Source organism: Triticum dicoccoides, chromosome 3A (genome assembly GCF_002162155.2).
Source record: "Triticum dicoccoides isolate Atlit2015 ecotype Zavitan chromosome 3A, WEW_v2.0, whole genome shotgun sequence".
NCBI lineage: Eukaryota > Viridiplantae > Streptophyta > Magnoliopsida > Poales > Poaceae > Triticum > Triticum dicoccoides.
Window position 1 is genome coordinate 100207773 of NC_041384.1, and position 17372 is coordinate 100225144.

General features: G+C 47.8%; 1 protein-coding gene across 1 annotated transcript; it reads left to right on the forward strand.

The window, feature by feature from the left end:
* Positions 1-2312: 2312 nt before the first annotated feature.
* Positions 2313-3196, forward strand: LOC119267367. The gene has a single exon (XM_037548746.1). The coding sequence runs from the start codon at positions 2490-2492 to the stop codon at positions 2865-2867; it is 378 nt and encodes a 125-aa protein (XP_037404643.1). The 5' UTR covers positions 2313-2489; the 3' UTR covers positions 2868-3196.
* Positions 3197-17372: the final 14176 nt, after the last annotated feature.

Here is a 17372-nt window from a genome sequence, read left to right on the forward strand (position 1 = left end):
GGCCACGTGGCGCGCTGTGATAGGCCGTGGGCGGCGGCGCGATTCGTCCGGGGTCGCCCGGACGTGTCCGGTGGCGCGGAGGGGAAAAATCAGGATTTCGTCTGCGATTTTGAACGGGGAAGCCCTATTTATAGCTAGGCCACTTTGGGCCACTTTGGAGAGGTGTTGGGCTGCAACACACACTATGCCTTTACGGTTCCTCAGTTAACCGTTGGAGTATCAAACGAAGTCCAAATGACACGAAACTTGACAGGCGGTCTACCGGTAGTATACCAAGGCCTCTTGGCAAGTCTCGGTCCAATCCGAGAAGGTTTAACACTCGCACACGAAAAGAGGCAAAAGGGAGGCGCCGGAGGACATAGGATCGGATCGCAAAACGAACAACGGGGAAAATGCTACGTGATGTGCACTATATAATTTGGACCTTACGCCAACCAGGGAAGCAAAACGGAGTTGATGTGCACTACTACCTCCGTTTCAGTTTACAAGTCCTGCGCGTATACCTAGGTTGTCAATTTTATCACCCTAATATAAACTATATAACACAAAAATTATACCTTTTGAAAATAGAAACTCCAAAGTTTATGTTGGTATATTTTTTATAATATATGGTTTGTATTAGGTTGGTCAAATTGACGATTTAGGGGTACACGCACGCCAAACTGAGAGAGAGGTAGTATGTAATTTGGACCTCATCCAAGGAAGCAAAGCAACGGAGCTTCCGCCATTCACTCCTATGTGATTACTAATAGTGTTGCGTGATGATCAGTAGCTTCCGCCAAATCTTAAAGTAACACTTACTAGCTTTCGCCAAATACTATGCTAATTAACAAGCTTCCGCCATCATGTGTTAGTGGCTTCCGCCAAATAGCAAAAAAAAAGAAAACAATGCATTCGGACCGAGAGGATACGTGGTGCATTTTGGTTGGCCAGATGGATGTCTGAACTCCCGCAACCCCCTTCCTAGTTTGTCTTGGTTTGCAAAAAAAAGTACGTCCGGACCGCCAAGCGGAAGGACAGTGTTGGATGGCAAAACACGTCCGAACGGATGCGGGCGGTTTGAGGGCCCGTGTTGGAGATGCCCTTACAGACCCAGTGCATAGAAGCTCCCACACAAGGTGGGGTCTGGGGAGGGATTATAGGAACCTAGTCTTACCCCTGCAAAGTGCAATGCAGAGAGGCTGGTTCGAACCCAGGACCTCTTGGCACAAGTGGGGAGGACTTCACCACTGCGCCAGGCCTGCCCTCTGTTGGAGATGCCCTTACAAATTAAGAAATGAGATGACATGTATCTCAAATCCTATGAGTAGGAATAGAAACAAGATGTCATTTGGTTGACACCAAAATTTTTTTTCATTGAGTCTAGACTCTTTTTTATTTCCCTATGAAATGTGGAGGATATGAACCAATTCTATGTAGGAATAGGAATCCATTCCTATGAACCAAAGGGCTCTAAAGGAAAAAATTCTATAAGAATCATATCCTCTAGAATTTCTCTGAAATTCCTTTAAACCAAAGGAGGCCTAAGGGTACAGCTGACAACATGCTTGAGCTGACAACATTCTTGAGCTGCATTTGTCTCAATTGCATTGTGTTTTTCCAATGTACTACCACGATATTGTCTCAATTGCATTGTGTGTTTACTCCAAAGTTGCATCATAAACTAGACACACGTTTTGCGCGTTCATGTATTAATGGTCAAAAAGATGAGATAGATCTTACGGTCTCCAAGCCCAATGGAATTTACAGTCTCCAAGCAACAAGAATAGTTATTCTGCATGTAGTTCGATGTCGGCAAACTTTTTGTATGTCGACGGTACGTGAAACCAAGGACTTGCAAGTGTTCTAGAACGGCCAACAAACAGTGTGACTCCCGGCGCGTGGGTTCACCCCAAGTGCTCCACAAGAAAACAACTGCACGAATGCTTAATGAATCTCCAAATGGTGTATCTCTTCTCTTCCTCAGCAGCGACGCGCTCCGAAAACTGTGGCTTCTACTTCATCGAAAACGAAAGCTGCGTTGTTCGTGGGTTTCATGGGCTCACGGCACTTTGCTTTCTTCTGTACCGACACCCAACCTTCTCGAGATATTTCAAAGAGGAGAAACACCCCGCCCACGGGACAGCCGTGCCCGGTCGAAACGACCCGAGGAGCCGAAGCCCACACGCCCACGGTCACGGGCGCGTAAAAGCGACGGCGAGGGGCGCCACGTGCGATTCGCGCCGCGTGGCCGCCCCGGCCCATCCCCTTCCCCCGCCCAGCCCGCGAACCTTATCCACCCGTTCGCCCCCCTCCGCTTTATTAACCCCACCACCATTCTCGGCTCCGTTCCATCCCATTCCCATCCCACCACCTTTTCCGAGCAAGCAAAAGCAGCGAAGCGGACCAACCCAATCCATCTCATCTCCTCTACTCTGAATCGCGAATTAAACCCACCCGCGAATCCTCCGATTCTTCTTCTTCCTCTCGCGGCGCGAAGCAACCAATCAATGGCGGTGGCGTTGGGACCCGCGGCCACGTTCTCCGCCCGCCCCGCGGCGCCGGGCGCCGGCCGGCCCTGCTCGTGCGCCGCCGCGGCCACCGGAGGTGCCAGGTTCCGCGGCGCCGACGGGAAGTGGTGGGCGCCGCTGCTCGGGTGGTCGGGCCAGCCCGACTACATCGACGCCCAGCCGGCGCCCCTGCCGGAGGAGGAGCGGGCTGCTGCTGGTGCTGCGGGCGCGAGGCGGTTCGGGGTGCTGACGGAGGAGAAGGCGCGGCAGCTGCGGGTGCGGATGATGGAGACGGAGAGCTTTCACGACGCCATGTACCACTCCGCCATCGCCTCCCGCCTCGCCTCCGCCGCGCCCGACGGCGACGCCAAGCCGTAGAGCGCGGAGCCGAGCAGCTCAGGCTCAGCTCGCCGGCCGGAGCCATGGGAGACGCGCTGTTTGTGCACAGCTGTACATACGCTTTCGTTTGTTCTGTCTGTCCTGTTGACCGTTACTGTACCCCATTACGTAGTCAAGAAGAGGCCGGTAATATTTAGGACAGGGCCCCTTCAGACCCTCCTTCCTGAACTTGATTATTCCATGGAGATGGGACTGCTTACTTAATCTTACTAGTAGTTCTGGAGCAAAACTAGCTAGCAGTAGCACCTGAATGATGAATGTACAAAAATAATTTGGTTGTGCTGATGATTTAAGTTTCGGTTTGCTCATCAGTGTTTTACTTTTACTGCAAGGTGTGGTTACGCTGAATCCAACTCCGCGGAATCACAGTCGATTGTCAAATTCAGATGCTCGCGAGCTGCAAAAATGACCACTGATTGATGTTTCTCCGGTCACTGTGGATTGCATCAACTGCACGTCGTCTTCACCAATAATTAACCCATGGGACTTTGCGTCCCTGTCGACCCCCTCCTGATAAGTAATCCCAGTAGTTTATTATAAAGAGGATTAACACATCCAACCTCATCGCCATTTGATTCAACTCTGTGTCGTACGCTGCCGGTCCGCCATTGGCCGGCTTGAGAGACCGACGCCGACCTCTGCCTTTGATCCGATCTGATCCGATCCATGCTAGATTAGATATCGAGTGTAGCGTAAGATGTAAAGCGGTTTTGCTGTTTCTCAATCGATTGAGCAGCAGCAATCGCCCAATCAGCGTTGTTTTTCTTTTCTCATTTCACCTTTTGCTTCCCCGTTCTAATTTGCTTTAGGGCGCGCTTGGATCTCAGCCGCATATGTGAAAGAATATTCACAGCGTATTTGAAAAATGTTGTATCGAGTATTTAGAAAAATATTCGTTGCGAATTTGAAAAGTGGTAATCGTGTATTAAAAATTGTTCATTGCATTTTGAAAATGTTGGTCGTGCATTCAGAATGTTCACTGAATGTTCACAAATTATTCCATATTTAAAAAATGTTCATCATGTATTTGAAAATGTTGACCACGTGTTGGAAAAAATGATCAACTTGTATGCACTGTAAAAAATGCTCATTATATATTACGTATAAAATTTAAAATAGGTAAAACTCAAAATGCAGATGTACCGATCGCAACTAGGGGCGCAAAGATCATGCGCTCCCTCTCCCTCTGCCCTAGTACCCTTGAAGCTTGTGTTGTTGTTTGCAATATGTAAATTTGCAAATAAAGTTGTAGCATGTAGTACAACTGTAGGTTAAAGATGGACATGCAATTGCAGGTTGGTGTGCACGCATGCCCTCATCTTAGTATCAAGGGCGAGAAAAAACACCATAAATAACTTGTAGTTAGTGAATAATAATACATCCATCGGGTCAACCCTGCAGACTGTGATAGACATGCTGCGGACAAAAAAGAAATGGAGAAAAAGAAGAAAATTGAAAACCTGCACTTGCTACCCCTTTTTAAACCATAAAGTTGCGCCCTTCTTAAAACTTGAAGTAGCAACCTCTCCTCAAGAATTGTGCTTGCACCTCTTTGAAAACCTGTAGTTGCGACTTTCTTACAAAACTTGCGGTTGCAACCCCACTTAAATTTGCAGTTATAATCCCGCTAGAAACTTCTAGCCCCCCCCCCTCCTGTTGGGGATATAACTATTAGGTATGACCCGCCCAGGAGGGGGCGGGTCATCCTTATAATGATTCATCACAATGAAGCCCAAGATCATATGGCAGTTCATAGGTAGGCTTAGCAGAGGGCCCAGACCCGATGGCGGCTTAAGGCCCATAGATATAAACTGCCATGTGTGTAAAGCTTGTATTGTAATGTATGTAAGAAAGGTCACCGAGCCGGATACGTTGTATGAGCCGGCCGGGACTCTGAGAGCCGCAGGGCGTCAACCCGTGTATATAAGGGGACGACCTAGCGGTGGCTTAGGGCAAGAAACAACAGATCGAGAGCCGGGTCCAGCATATTTGCTCCCTGCTCATCGAAACCCTAGCAATACCAACCACAAACTGGACTAGGCTTTTACCTTCATCGTAAGGGGCCGAACCAGTATAAACTCATCGTGTCCTTTGTCCTGATTAATCCCTTTAAGCTAACATCAACGCGATGGCTCCACGACTAAGTCCTCACACTAGGACATCTGTCGTGACAATTCCACGACAGTTGGTGCCCACTGTGGGGCTATCGCACGATGGTTTCGAGTTCTTAAAGGGCAGCTTCGAAGGGATCAAGGGATACGCCGTGGGCCGGGTGACCAAGAGTCGCCGCGGCAAGCTCTACATCGACGACGTAGGCTGGGGCCCCGAGGCCGACTCAATTGAGTACGGGTACCGGGTCCCCTTCGGTGGACTCCACGTCTTCATCGGCAAGATTGGCGAATCGGGCCCTGAGCCGGACATCTGCACCAACATCGTCGAGACAGTTCGGCGTACGAGACCCACCCGGGTTCGGCCTGCCATGAATCGTGCCTTCGTGGGATTTATCCATGGAGTGGAATCTGAGGATAGACCAGCATCTCGTGATGAGAGCGTCGTCTACTCTGATGGCGAGTCATCCACCGGTGAGACAGAGTCATTGTATCAGCTGCCAGACGGCCGGCTTGGGGGCTGTTCCAATGGCGACAGCATTCCGAACCCCTGTGAGCCGCCGAATCGGGTTGCAATCTTCATGGTTGGTACACAGCCCGTGCAGCATTCATCAACAGCGGCAGAGTTGATTTCCGGTTCAGCAACGGCAATGGCTGCCGGGGCAGGAGGCCCTGAGCACCCGCCGGCTCAAACTTTAACTGATCTATTGGACAAACTGACAGCACTGTTAACAGCGGCGGTTAACCCGACGGATCAAGATCATCATAATGCGGCAATCACAAAGCTGCGTGATGAGATAGTGTGGGCCAAGGAGGAGCTAAACGCAGAAAGCGCCAGGATGGCTGAAGAGCGAACCGCTTTGGATGCTTAGGCTCGGCGGATTCAGTCACAATCTTTCCAGCTCATGTTAGATCAGAACGCTTTTCAATGAAGTTATGAGGAGGAGGCATCAGACTCGTCTGCCTTCGGTTTATGAGGCAAGGAATCTCTTTAACACGCCAGGAGCAGGAACCATGTCAGGACCCCGATTCTAAGTCACACCGATCTAGCCTGTAACACCTCATATCACTTTGCGGCCTCACGCACAGTATTCCCACGGGTGTTGCCTTACCATGGCCCGGGACCGCTTGCGCCTTTTGGCTCACGTATATGATAGTGTCGCTAGCATCCATATGACAGAGAATCCGGGCCGACATGACTAGTCGTGAACCCAAAGTGGCACTAACTTATGGGGACAGGCATACATGAATCAACATCGAGCATGTCGGTCAGCAGCGTGCTAATCCGGGCTGTAGCACTGGGCTAACAGGACTCCGGTGAACCGGGCTGTGGCAGGCTAGGCAGGACTCCGGTGAACCGGGCTGTGGCAGGCTAGGCAGGACTCCGGATGTCACCGCGTGACATTTCCCCGAGGGGACAGACACAGGAACAAAGTGAATCACATGCCGGCCAGTCAAGTGTTCTAGAGCAGTAGCGGACTCCGGTGAACCGGGCTGTAGCGGACTACTATGGCTCATGGAAGCACAAGACTACATTTCCCCATAAGAGAGGCTACCAAGGATAAACAACTAGGTTGTCGGATCCCACACATACCAAGCATTTCAATCATACATACAATATGCTCAATATGTGCAATACAACATGGCATCACAACAAGACTCTATGACTCAGAGTAATTATTCATTAGGCTCCGAGGAGCGAGATATTACAAACATGGGTCTCATGACCCAACATTCAGAGCATACAAGTCAAAGCACATGTGGAAGCTTAGCTTGTCTGAGTACAGACAACTAAAAATGAAGAAGGCTAAGGCGCCTGACTATCTACCAGACCCTCCCAAGGGTACAAGATCATAGCTGAGGTAACAAGCTAAACGTCGAAGTCCACGTGGAACTACTAGCGAGACTGAAGTCTCTCTACAAAACATAAAATAAGCAAACGTGAGTACAACTGTACCCAGCAAGACTTACATCAGAACTAACTACATATGCATCGGTATCAACAAAGGGGGTGGTGGAGTTTAACTGCATCAAGCCAGCTTTGACTCAGTGGCTAACCTAAACTATGACTGCAAGTAACTCTTTTGAGGTGGCGCACACGAGTCCACATATTCACCATACCAATACACCACTATGGATCCGCTCCCGTCTCCCTGCGAGAACGCCATCCATAGCACTCACGCTTATCTTGCGAGTTTTAGAGTATCCACGTTCACTTGTCTATGAACTATGCAAGGGGTCCAAGTTTCCATATCCGAGGAATCCGGCTATTCGAATAGATAATGATAACCCTGCAGGGGTGTAGTTCTTCACACACGCTCTCGCCACTTACCACCATGTACACATCGTGTATCTCGGCAACCTTCAAGCGGAAGCCTGGCGAGGGAGTCGGCCACGACCTGACTAACCAACAAGTCTCTAGTCCAGGTTTATCGCCTATTCGGGTTCCATCCGGAAGGAGTCCGGCCGGGGTGTCGCTCACGGCCCCAAACGATGTGTGCAGGGTTCCCAAGCCCACCATCCGGGTGCCACTTGGTACATCGTGCCACTGTGCCTAGTCTGTCCCAAGCCCACCTGTACCGGGTGCCACTTGGTAGACTACTAACACTACCTACAAACACCAGAAACTAGTTGCAACTCCTGAACAGAGATCGAGTTGATTAATAAGTCGAGAGAGCTTGGAGTGCCCGAAGCCCAATGTGTGGTAGTAACTGATCATGGATCACAAACACAGAACTCAGTTCCTGAGGACGGCTGCAATGAGACAACCCACCATGTACTCCTACATGGCCTCTCACCGCTACCTTTACCAAATCGTGTTCACATACTTAGCTCACACACAGTAAGACATGTTCATCACCATTCCAATTCATCCCCGATGAATCAGACCTGTCTCAACTCTAAGTAGTAGCAGGCATGACAAACAAGCATGAATGAGTAGGCACATCAAGGCTCAAACAACTCCTACTCATGCTAGTGGGTTTCATCTATTTACTGTGGCAATGACAGGTCATGCAGAGGAAAGGGGTTCAGCTACCGCGGCATGTAACAGTTGACACGGTGTTGTCCTAATGCAGTAAAAGAGAGCAGGAGCGAGAGAGTAGGATTGTATCGGAATGAACAAGGGGATTTTGCTTGCCTGGCACTTCTGAAGATGATATAACTCTTCATCGGTGTCATCGAACTCATCGTCAGAACGAACGTCTACCGAGAGGGAACAACCACCGGCAAACACAAAAGGAACCGCAATCAATGCAATGCACATACATATGAATGATATGTCATATTAAGGTACTGAATTGACCTAGTGCAACAGTTAGCCATATTCATTGAAGTGGAATTCAAACCTATAGCATATTCCAACTCCAAAACCAATTACCATTTATTCCATAATCATGAATTGTCCTATTCAGTGAGGTTAACTTGTTCAAACATGCATGAAAATACCATATTCAGATTCTTTGGATTTTTCTGATAATTTTTCATATATAATTTATCTTATTTGGAGTTATAGATAATTTTCTATGAATTTTAGAAGTTTTAGCTATTTTCTGAAAATAAATAAATCATTTAGATTTATTTTAAATCCAGAAAAGCTTCATGACGTCAGCATCGCGTCATCCTTGCGTCAGCTGGTCAAAGGCCCGGTCTAGGGTCAAACCTAACGCGCGGGTCCCGCACGTCAGTGGCATAGTTTTAGTTAACTAACTAATTGGAGGTTAAATTAGCAACTAACCTAGCTTTGACCAGGGACTGGGCCCACATGTCAAAGACTCCAGGGAGTCAAAGGGTGGTCAAACCCGGTCAAAACGACCGGCGGTTAGCCGCCGGCGACGGCAGTCGCGGCGGAGGGGCTCGGAAATCGCCCACGGGGCGCCGTTTTGAGCGTGGTTTGCTGTTGCAGCTTGCTAGCGCTCGCGCGCATCTAGTGGTGGCTGCGTTTGGGCGAAGGGTGGCCGGAATCGAGCCCGATGATGAGCTCAGGCGGCGGTGGCTACGGTCATCGGTGAAGCAGCGGCTACGACGTGCAAGCAAGGAGAAGGAAAGGGGGGTTCGGACCGTGGCCTCACAGTGAGCACGATGGGCGGGTCAGCAAGCTTGGGGAAGCACCGGAGCGAGCGGAGCGGCGAGGGAGATCTCCGGCGTCCGGCGGTGAAGATGACGAAAATGGCGGCGAGACGGAGCACTCCGGCTCGTTTCCTTCGGCGTGGAGACGAGGTGCGCGACGAAGGAGCTTCTGAACATGGCGATGCGGCGAGAGGGGAACGGTGGCTACGCGTACGCGCGACGGCGGCCGGCTGCTGCTCTCGGACGGAGCTCGGGGAGGAGCTGGAGAGGGGGAGGGGGCCAGAGAAGCAGGAGGAGGACAGAGAGGCTCCAGGGCATCTCCAAGCGCGGGATCAGGGAGAAGGATGGGCCTCCAGCGCGAAGCAGGAGGAAGACGACGCGATGGGGGTAGGTGGGCCGCCAGGTGGGTGCGGGTAAGGGGCCCAGGTGAGTCCTTCTCTCTCTCTCTTTCTAATTCTGTTTTTGTTTTCTATTTATTTTGATTTGTTTTGAATTAGTAAAAATACTAACTCATTTTGTAAAATCCTGACAAAAATTGTGGGCACTATTTGAATTATTTCCAACAGCCCCCAATTATTTTCAGAAGTATTGAAGCATTTAAAATATTTATAGGCGTTAAATGCTCCAATTCAAATACAATATGATTTAACTCAAAAGTCCATAAATGACCAAGAAATATGCTCATCATTTTTGGCAGAGGTATTCACCTTTATCATAAATCATGAACATTTTCAAAGGCATTTTGGATTCGTTGAAGATTATTTTAGGTTGAACCTATTTGACTTGATCTGGTGCTAGGGTTTTAACAATCCCCATTTCAACTTTTAAAGAATTTTAGACATGATGCATGGATGCTTGTGCAACTATTTGCAATCAAATTCTAGGGCTGTGACAAACTAGTAACCCGGCAGTAGCAAACCGGGTCGAAGAACTTGGGACTGGTACACCGGTTCAGCCACGCACAATGGACCCGCCTCGTCAGAACACCAACCTGCCGCAGCACGTGCTGACACCACCGGGTCATTATTCTAACCCTTTGGATAACATGATCACTATGGCGTCACGATTGGCGGCAATCCCGGTTGATGGTGAGTCGCCAATGGCGGTTGAGACACGGAGGGCCAGAGAGCTTCACCAGACGGCATTAACTCAGCAGCAGGCCTATTCTTACAGTCGGGATAGGATTCATTCCACCCCTAGTCCGAGCCGAAGTTACAGCAGACATCTTGATGAGTCGGCGGTGTCAAGCAGTGGACGGAACCATAACCCTCCGCGCAGGTATAACCCGGCGGGTGGTGGTGCTCATGCTCAAAATGTGGTGGATCAAGGAAGAGCCCGTCGAGAGGCCGAGTTAGTGGCACAGTATGCGGCTTGATGTCTACTACACAACCTTCTTCTTGTAGACGTTGTTGGGCCTCCAAGTGCAGAGGTTTGTAGGACAGTAGCAAATTTCCCTCAAGTGGATGACCTAAGGTTTATCAATCCATAGGAGGCATAGGATGAAGATGGTCTCTCTCAAGCAACCCTGCAACCAAATAACAAAGAGTCTCTTGTGTCCCCAACACACCCAATACAATGGTAAATTGTATAGGTGCACTAGTTCAGCGAAGATATGGTGATACAAGTGCAATATGGATGGTAGGTAAAGGTATTTGTAATCTGAAATTATAAAAACAGCAAGGTAACTAATGATAAAAGTGAGCGTAAACGGTATTGCAATGCTAGGAAACAAGGCCTAGGGTTCATACTTTCGCTAGTGTAAGTTCCCTCAACAATAATATCATAATTGGACCACCTAACTATCCCTCAACATGCAACAAAGAGTCACTCCAAAGTCACTAATAGTGGAGAACGAACGAAGAGATTATGGTAGGGTACGAAACCACCTCAAAGTTATTCTTTCCAATCAATCCGTTGGGCCATTCCTATAAGTGTCACAAACAGCCCTAGAGTTCGTACTAGAATAACACCTTAAGACACAAATCAACCAAAACCCTAATGTCACCTAGATACTCCAATGTCACCTCAAGTATTCATGGGTATGATTATACGATATGCATCACACAATCTCAGATTCATCTATTCAACCAACACATAGAACCTCAAAGAGTGCCCCAAAGTTTCTACCGAAGAATCATGACAAAAACGTGTGCCAACCCCTATGCATAGGTTCATGGGCGGAACCCGCAAGTTGATCACCAAAACATACATCAAGTGAATCACGTGATATCCCATTGTCACCACAGATATCCACGGCAAGACATACTTCAAGTGTTCTCAAATCTTTAAAGACTCAATCCGATAAGATAACTTCAAAGGGGAAACTCAACCCATTATAAGAGAGTAGAGGGGGGAAGAAACATCAAAGGATCCAAATATAATAGCAAAGCTCGTGATACATCAAGATCGTGCCAAATTAAGAACACGAGAGAGAGAGAGAGAGAGAGAGAGAGAGAGAGAGAGAGATCAAACACATAGCTACTGGTACATACCCTCAGCCCCGAGGGAGAACTACTCCCTCCTCGTCATGGAGAGCACCGGGATGATGAAGATGGCCACCGGAGAGGGATTCCCCCTCCAGCAGGGTGCCGAAACGGGTCTAGATTGGCTTTCGGTGGCTACGGAGGCTTCTGGCGGTGGAACTCCCGATCTATTGTTTGTTTTGGAAGTTTTTGGATACGTGGGTATATATGGGTGCAGGGAGTACGTCAGGGGAGCCACGGGGGCCCCATGAGGCAGGGGGCGCGCCCCCCACCCTCGTGGGCAGCTCCCGTATCTTCTGACGTGTGGTCCAAGTCCATCACGTGTGTTTCCTTCCAAAAATAACTTCTCCAGTTGATTTCGTTCCGTTTCGACTCCGTCTGATATTCATTTTCTTCAAAACACTGAAATAGGCATAAAACAGCAAATCTGGGCTGGGCCTCCGGTTAATAGGTTAGTCCGAAAGTAATATAAAAGTGGATAATAAAGCCCAATATTGCCCAAAACAGTAGATAATATAGCATGGAGTAATCAAAAAGTATAGATACGTTGGAGACGTATCACAGCTCGTCAACCAACTCCGGTTCGTCCAACCACCTCTGTGGAGCCAGCTATGACCTTTAGAATCCTGGGCGTGCCATGCTTGGTGCCGGATCTGCGTAATGAGCGCCTGCCTAAGGATTTTTAGGGTCCTCGCAAGGTGCCTAACTATACAGCCGATTTGAGTCCGGAGGCATGGATTGAGAGTTATGAGATGGCCATGGAGTTGCTGGATGTTAGCGAGGCTGCATGTGCTAAATATTTCCCCCTGATGTTAGAAGGGACGACCCACACTTGGTTGAAAGGGCTCCCTGCCAATTCCATCGGGTCACGGGCCGCGTTAAAGGCCTGGTTCATTCAGAACTTCAAGGATACATGTAAACAGCCCATGTCAATATTGGATCTGGCCTCCTGTGTACAAGAGGAAGGTGATTCAACAACCCATTGGGTGCGTCGGGTCTCAACAATCTTGCACTCGTCGGATCGATCAATGTTGACTCAGCGGTTTTGATGTTAGAGAACAATTGTCGTTTCATGCCTTTAAAGCAGAAGCTAGGGCGGCTCAAGCGCCACTGCAATGACATGGGGACGCTCATGGCGGCTCTTGTTAAGTATGCTGACTCTGATAGTACCAAGGACCCCGAGTCTGACGATGACAAGCCGGGGAAGGGAAGGAAGAGCAGCAACGCCAAGGGGCAGGAGCATAACCCGGGAGGCAATGGTAAGCGCAAGGCTGATAATAATTTTAATTTTGTGGCTAACACCAATGCACAGAATAGTGGTCAGCGTCGCAAGGGTAAACCACCCCCACTAGCCGGAGGATCCGATATAAATCTTGAACATATGTTAAATCAGCCTTGCCCAAAATATGGTACGAAGGAAAGACCATCTGGGCACCTATGGAAGGATTGACACATTATGAAGGAGTACAAGAATTCCAATCTTTTTCATGACAGCCATGGGCCAGGTGGCGGCTCTGGGCTTGGCTCTCACGGTCCGGGTTATGGCGGTGGCGGTTCTAATTGTGGATTCCAAGGAAACCGAGGTAATTACAACAACCAGGGTGGTTACAACCAGTAGAGTAATCAGGGGGGGTCAGCAGCAGAAGTCTGGTTATCAGATCAACCCAAAGCAGTTGAATAGTGGGCAATACCACGTGTTCACCACTAGCTTGTGTAAATGTGACCAGAAGCTTCATAAGAGATCGGTCAATGTCGTTGAGCCGGCGGTTCCTCGTTATCTGCGTTGGTCTGAGCAGCCCATCGTGTGGAGTCGGGAAGATCACCCGCCCCGGGTTGATAATCCGGGTCATTTGGCTTTGGTGGTCGCACCTCAGGTCGGAGGATATAAGTTTACCAAAGTACTCATGGACGGACGGAGCAGCATCAATATCCTTTATTATGAAACTTTCTGTCGCATGGGGTTAACTGATGAAAATCTTAAGCCGTCAAACACTGTTTTCCATGGCGTGGTGCCTGTTAATTCGGCATATCCAGCTGATAAGATAGCTCTAGAAGTTGTTTTTGGAGATGATCATGACTCTAGGTCAGAGATGTTGACCTTTGAAGTGGTCAAGATCCACAGCCCCTATCACGCTATGTTTGGACGGCCGGCTTATGCCAAATTCATGGCACGACCTTGTTATGTATATCTGCAGCTCAAGATGCCGGGTCACAAGGGAACCATCGCGGTGCATGGGAGTCGTCTGATAGCCCTGGAATGTGAAGAAGGAGATGCGGCTTATGCTGAGTCGGTTTGTGCAATGGAGGGGTTAAAATTTTACAAAGACAATATTGACCCGGCACATATGACGTCTTTGAAAAAGCCAACCACGGAGCATGATCCGGTTCTCAAGTTTAAGTCGCCAGACGATACCAGGATGGTTGATTTTGTCCCTGGCGACTCATCCAAGCAATTCAGCATCAGTGCTAATCTGGATCCGAAATAGGAAAGCGCGCTCATTGAGTTCGTCCATGAGAACCGGGACATCTTCGGATGGAAGCCTTCAGACATGCCGGGTGTACCAAGAGAACTCGCTAAGCACACTCTTAATATTGATCCAAAGTTTAAGCCGGTCAAGCAGTTTCTTCGTTGTTTTAATGAGGAGAGGCGGAAGGCCATCAGAGAAGAAGTAGCCCGGCTCTTGGCAGCTGGGTTTATCATTGAAGTTTTCCATCCTGAGTGGTTGGCTAATCGGTGCTGGTACTTAAGAAGAACGACACTTGGCATATGTGTGTGGACTACACGGATTTAAACAAGACTTGTCCGGATGATCCTTTTGCTCTCCCTCGTATTGATCAGATTATTGTTGCTACGGTGGGTTGTGAGCGTTTGAGTTTTTTGGATGCTTATTCTGGTTATCATCAGATCAAGATGGCAGTTAAGTACCAGGAGAAGACATCTTTAATAACTCCCTTTGGATCCTTCTGCTATGTGTCTATGACTTTTGGGCTCAAGAGTGCCCGGGCGACTTATCAGAGATGTGTGCAAAATTGCCTTAATAACCAAATCAGGCGTAATGTTCATGCTTATGTGGATGATATTGTGGTGAAGTCCAGAGAGAAGGAGACATTGATAGATGATTTGAATAAAACCTTTGAAAATATCCGGGTTGACAAGATAATGATTAACCCGGCCAAGTGTGTCTTTGGTGTACCGGCACGCAAACTCTTGGGGTTTTTGATGTCTAACAGAGGTATTGAAGCTAACCCGGAGAAGATTAAAGCCATCACTTCACTGGCTAAGCCGCCATGTATCAATGATGTGCAACATTGATGACCCACAAGTGTAGGGGATCTATCGTAGCTTTTCGATAAGTAAGAGTGTCGAACCCAACGAGGAGCAGAATCAAATGATAAGCAGTTTTCAGTAAGGTATTCTCTGCAAGCACTGTAATTATCGGTAACAGATAGTTTTGTGATAAGGTAATTTGTAACGAGTAGCAAGTAATAAAAGTAAATAAGGTGCAGCAAGATGGCCCAATCCTTTTTGTAGCAAATGACAAGCCTGGACAAACTCTTATATGAAGGAAAGCGCTCCCGAGGACACATGGAATTATCGTCAAGCTAGTTTTCATCACATGCATATGATTCGCGTTCGGTACTTTGATAATTTGATATGTGGGTGGACCGGTGCTTGGGTACTATCCTTACTTAGACAAGCATCCCACTTATGATTAACCCCCATTGCAAGCATCTGCAACTACAACAGAAGTATTAAGGTAAACATAACCATAGCATGAAACATATGGATCCAAATCAGCCCCTTATGAAGCAACGCATAAACTAGAGTTTAAGCTTCTACCACTCTAGCAGCCCATCATCTACTTATTACTTCCCAATGCCTCCCTCTAGGCCCAAACAATGGTGAAGTGTCATGTAGTCGACGTTCACATGACACCACTAGAGGGATGACAACATACATCTTATCAAAATATCAAACGAATACCAAATTTACATGACTATTTATAGCAAGACTTCTCCCATGTCCTCAGGAACAAAGGTAACTACTCACAAAGCATATTCATATTCATAATCAGAGGGGTATTAATATGCATAATGGATCTGAACATATGATCTTCCACCAAGTAAACCAACTAGCATCAACTACAAGGAGTAATCAACACTACTAGCAACCCACAAGTACCAATCTGAGGTTTGGATACTGATACGTCTCCGTCGTATCTATAATTTTTGATTGTTCCATGCCAATATTATTCAACTTTCATATACTTTTTGGCAACTTTTTATATTATTTTTGGGACTAACATATTGATCCAGTGCCCAGTGCCAGTTTCTGTCTATTGCATGTTTTTGGTTTCGCAGAATATCCATAGCAAACGGAGTCCAAACGGGATAAAAACGGATGGAGCTTATTTTAGGAAAATATGGAAAATTCAGAAGGAAAATCAACGCGAACCAGTGCCCGAGGTGGTCACGAGGCAGGGGGCGCCCCCCCTAGGGCGCGCCCTACCCTCGTGAGCCCACCGTAAGGCGGTTGGCGCTCTTATTTTTCCGCAAGAAAGCTAATATTCGGAAAAAAATCACGGCGAAGGTTTCAGGCCAATCGGAGTTACGGATCTCCATATATATACGAAACGGTGAAATAGAGCCAGAAGAGAACGCAGAACCAGAGAGAGACAGAGAGATAGATCCAATCTCGGAGGGGCTCTTGCCCCTCCCACGCCATGGAGGCCATGGACCAGAGGGGAAACCCTTCTCCCATCTAGGGAGGAGGTCAAGGAAGAAGAAGAAGGAGGGGGGCTCTCTCCCCCTCGCTTCCGGTGGCACCGGAGTGCCACCGGGGGCCATCATCATCACCGCGATCTTCACCAACAACTTCACCGCCATCACCACCAACTCTTCCCCCCTCTATGCAGCGGTGTAACCTCTCTCTTACCCGCTGTAATCTCTACTTAAACATGGTGCTCAACGCTATATATTATTTCCCAATGATGTATGGCTATCCTATGATGTTTGAGTAGATCTGTTTTGTCCTAATGGCTATTTGATGATTGTGATTGGTTTGAGTTGTATGTTTTATTATTGGTGTTGTCCTATGGTGCTCTCCGTGTCGCGCAAGCGTGAGGGATTCCCGCTGTAGGGTTTGCAATATGTTTATGATTTGCTTATGGTGGGTGGCGTGAGTGACAGAAGCACAGACCCGAGTAAGTAGGTTGTTTGCGTATGGGATAAAGGGGACTTGATACTTTAATGCCGTGGTTGGGTTTTACCTTAATGAATCTGTAGTAGTTGCGGATGCTTGCTAGAGTTCCAATCATAAGTGCATATGATCCAAGTAGAGAAAGTATGTTAGCTTATGCCTCTCCCTCAAATAAAATTGCAATAATGATTACCGGTCTAGTTATCGATTGCCTAGGGACAAATAACCTTCTTGTTGACAAAAGCTCTTTACTAAAAACTAATTTAGTTGTGTCTTCATCTAAAACAGCCCCTAGCTTTTATTTACTTGCTCTTTATTATCTTGCATACCTATCCAACAACACCTACAAATTACTTCTAGTTTCATACTTGTTTCCGGTAAAGCGAACGTCAAGTGTGCGTAGAGTTGTATCGGTGGTCGATAGAACTTGAGGGAATATTTGTTCTACCTTTAGCTCCTCCTTCGACACTCTTACTTATCGAAAGAGGCTACAATTGATCCCCTATACTTGTGGGTTATCAAGACCTTTTTCTGGCGCTGTTGCCGGGGAGCAATAGCATGGGGTGAATATTCTCGTGTGTGCTTGTTTGCTTTATCACTAAGTAATTTTTATTTGTTGTTCTTA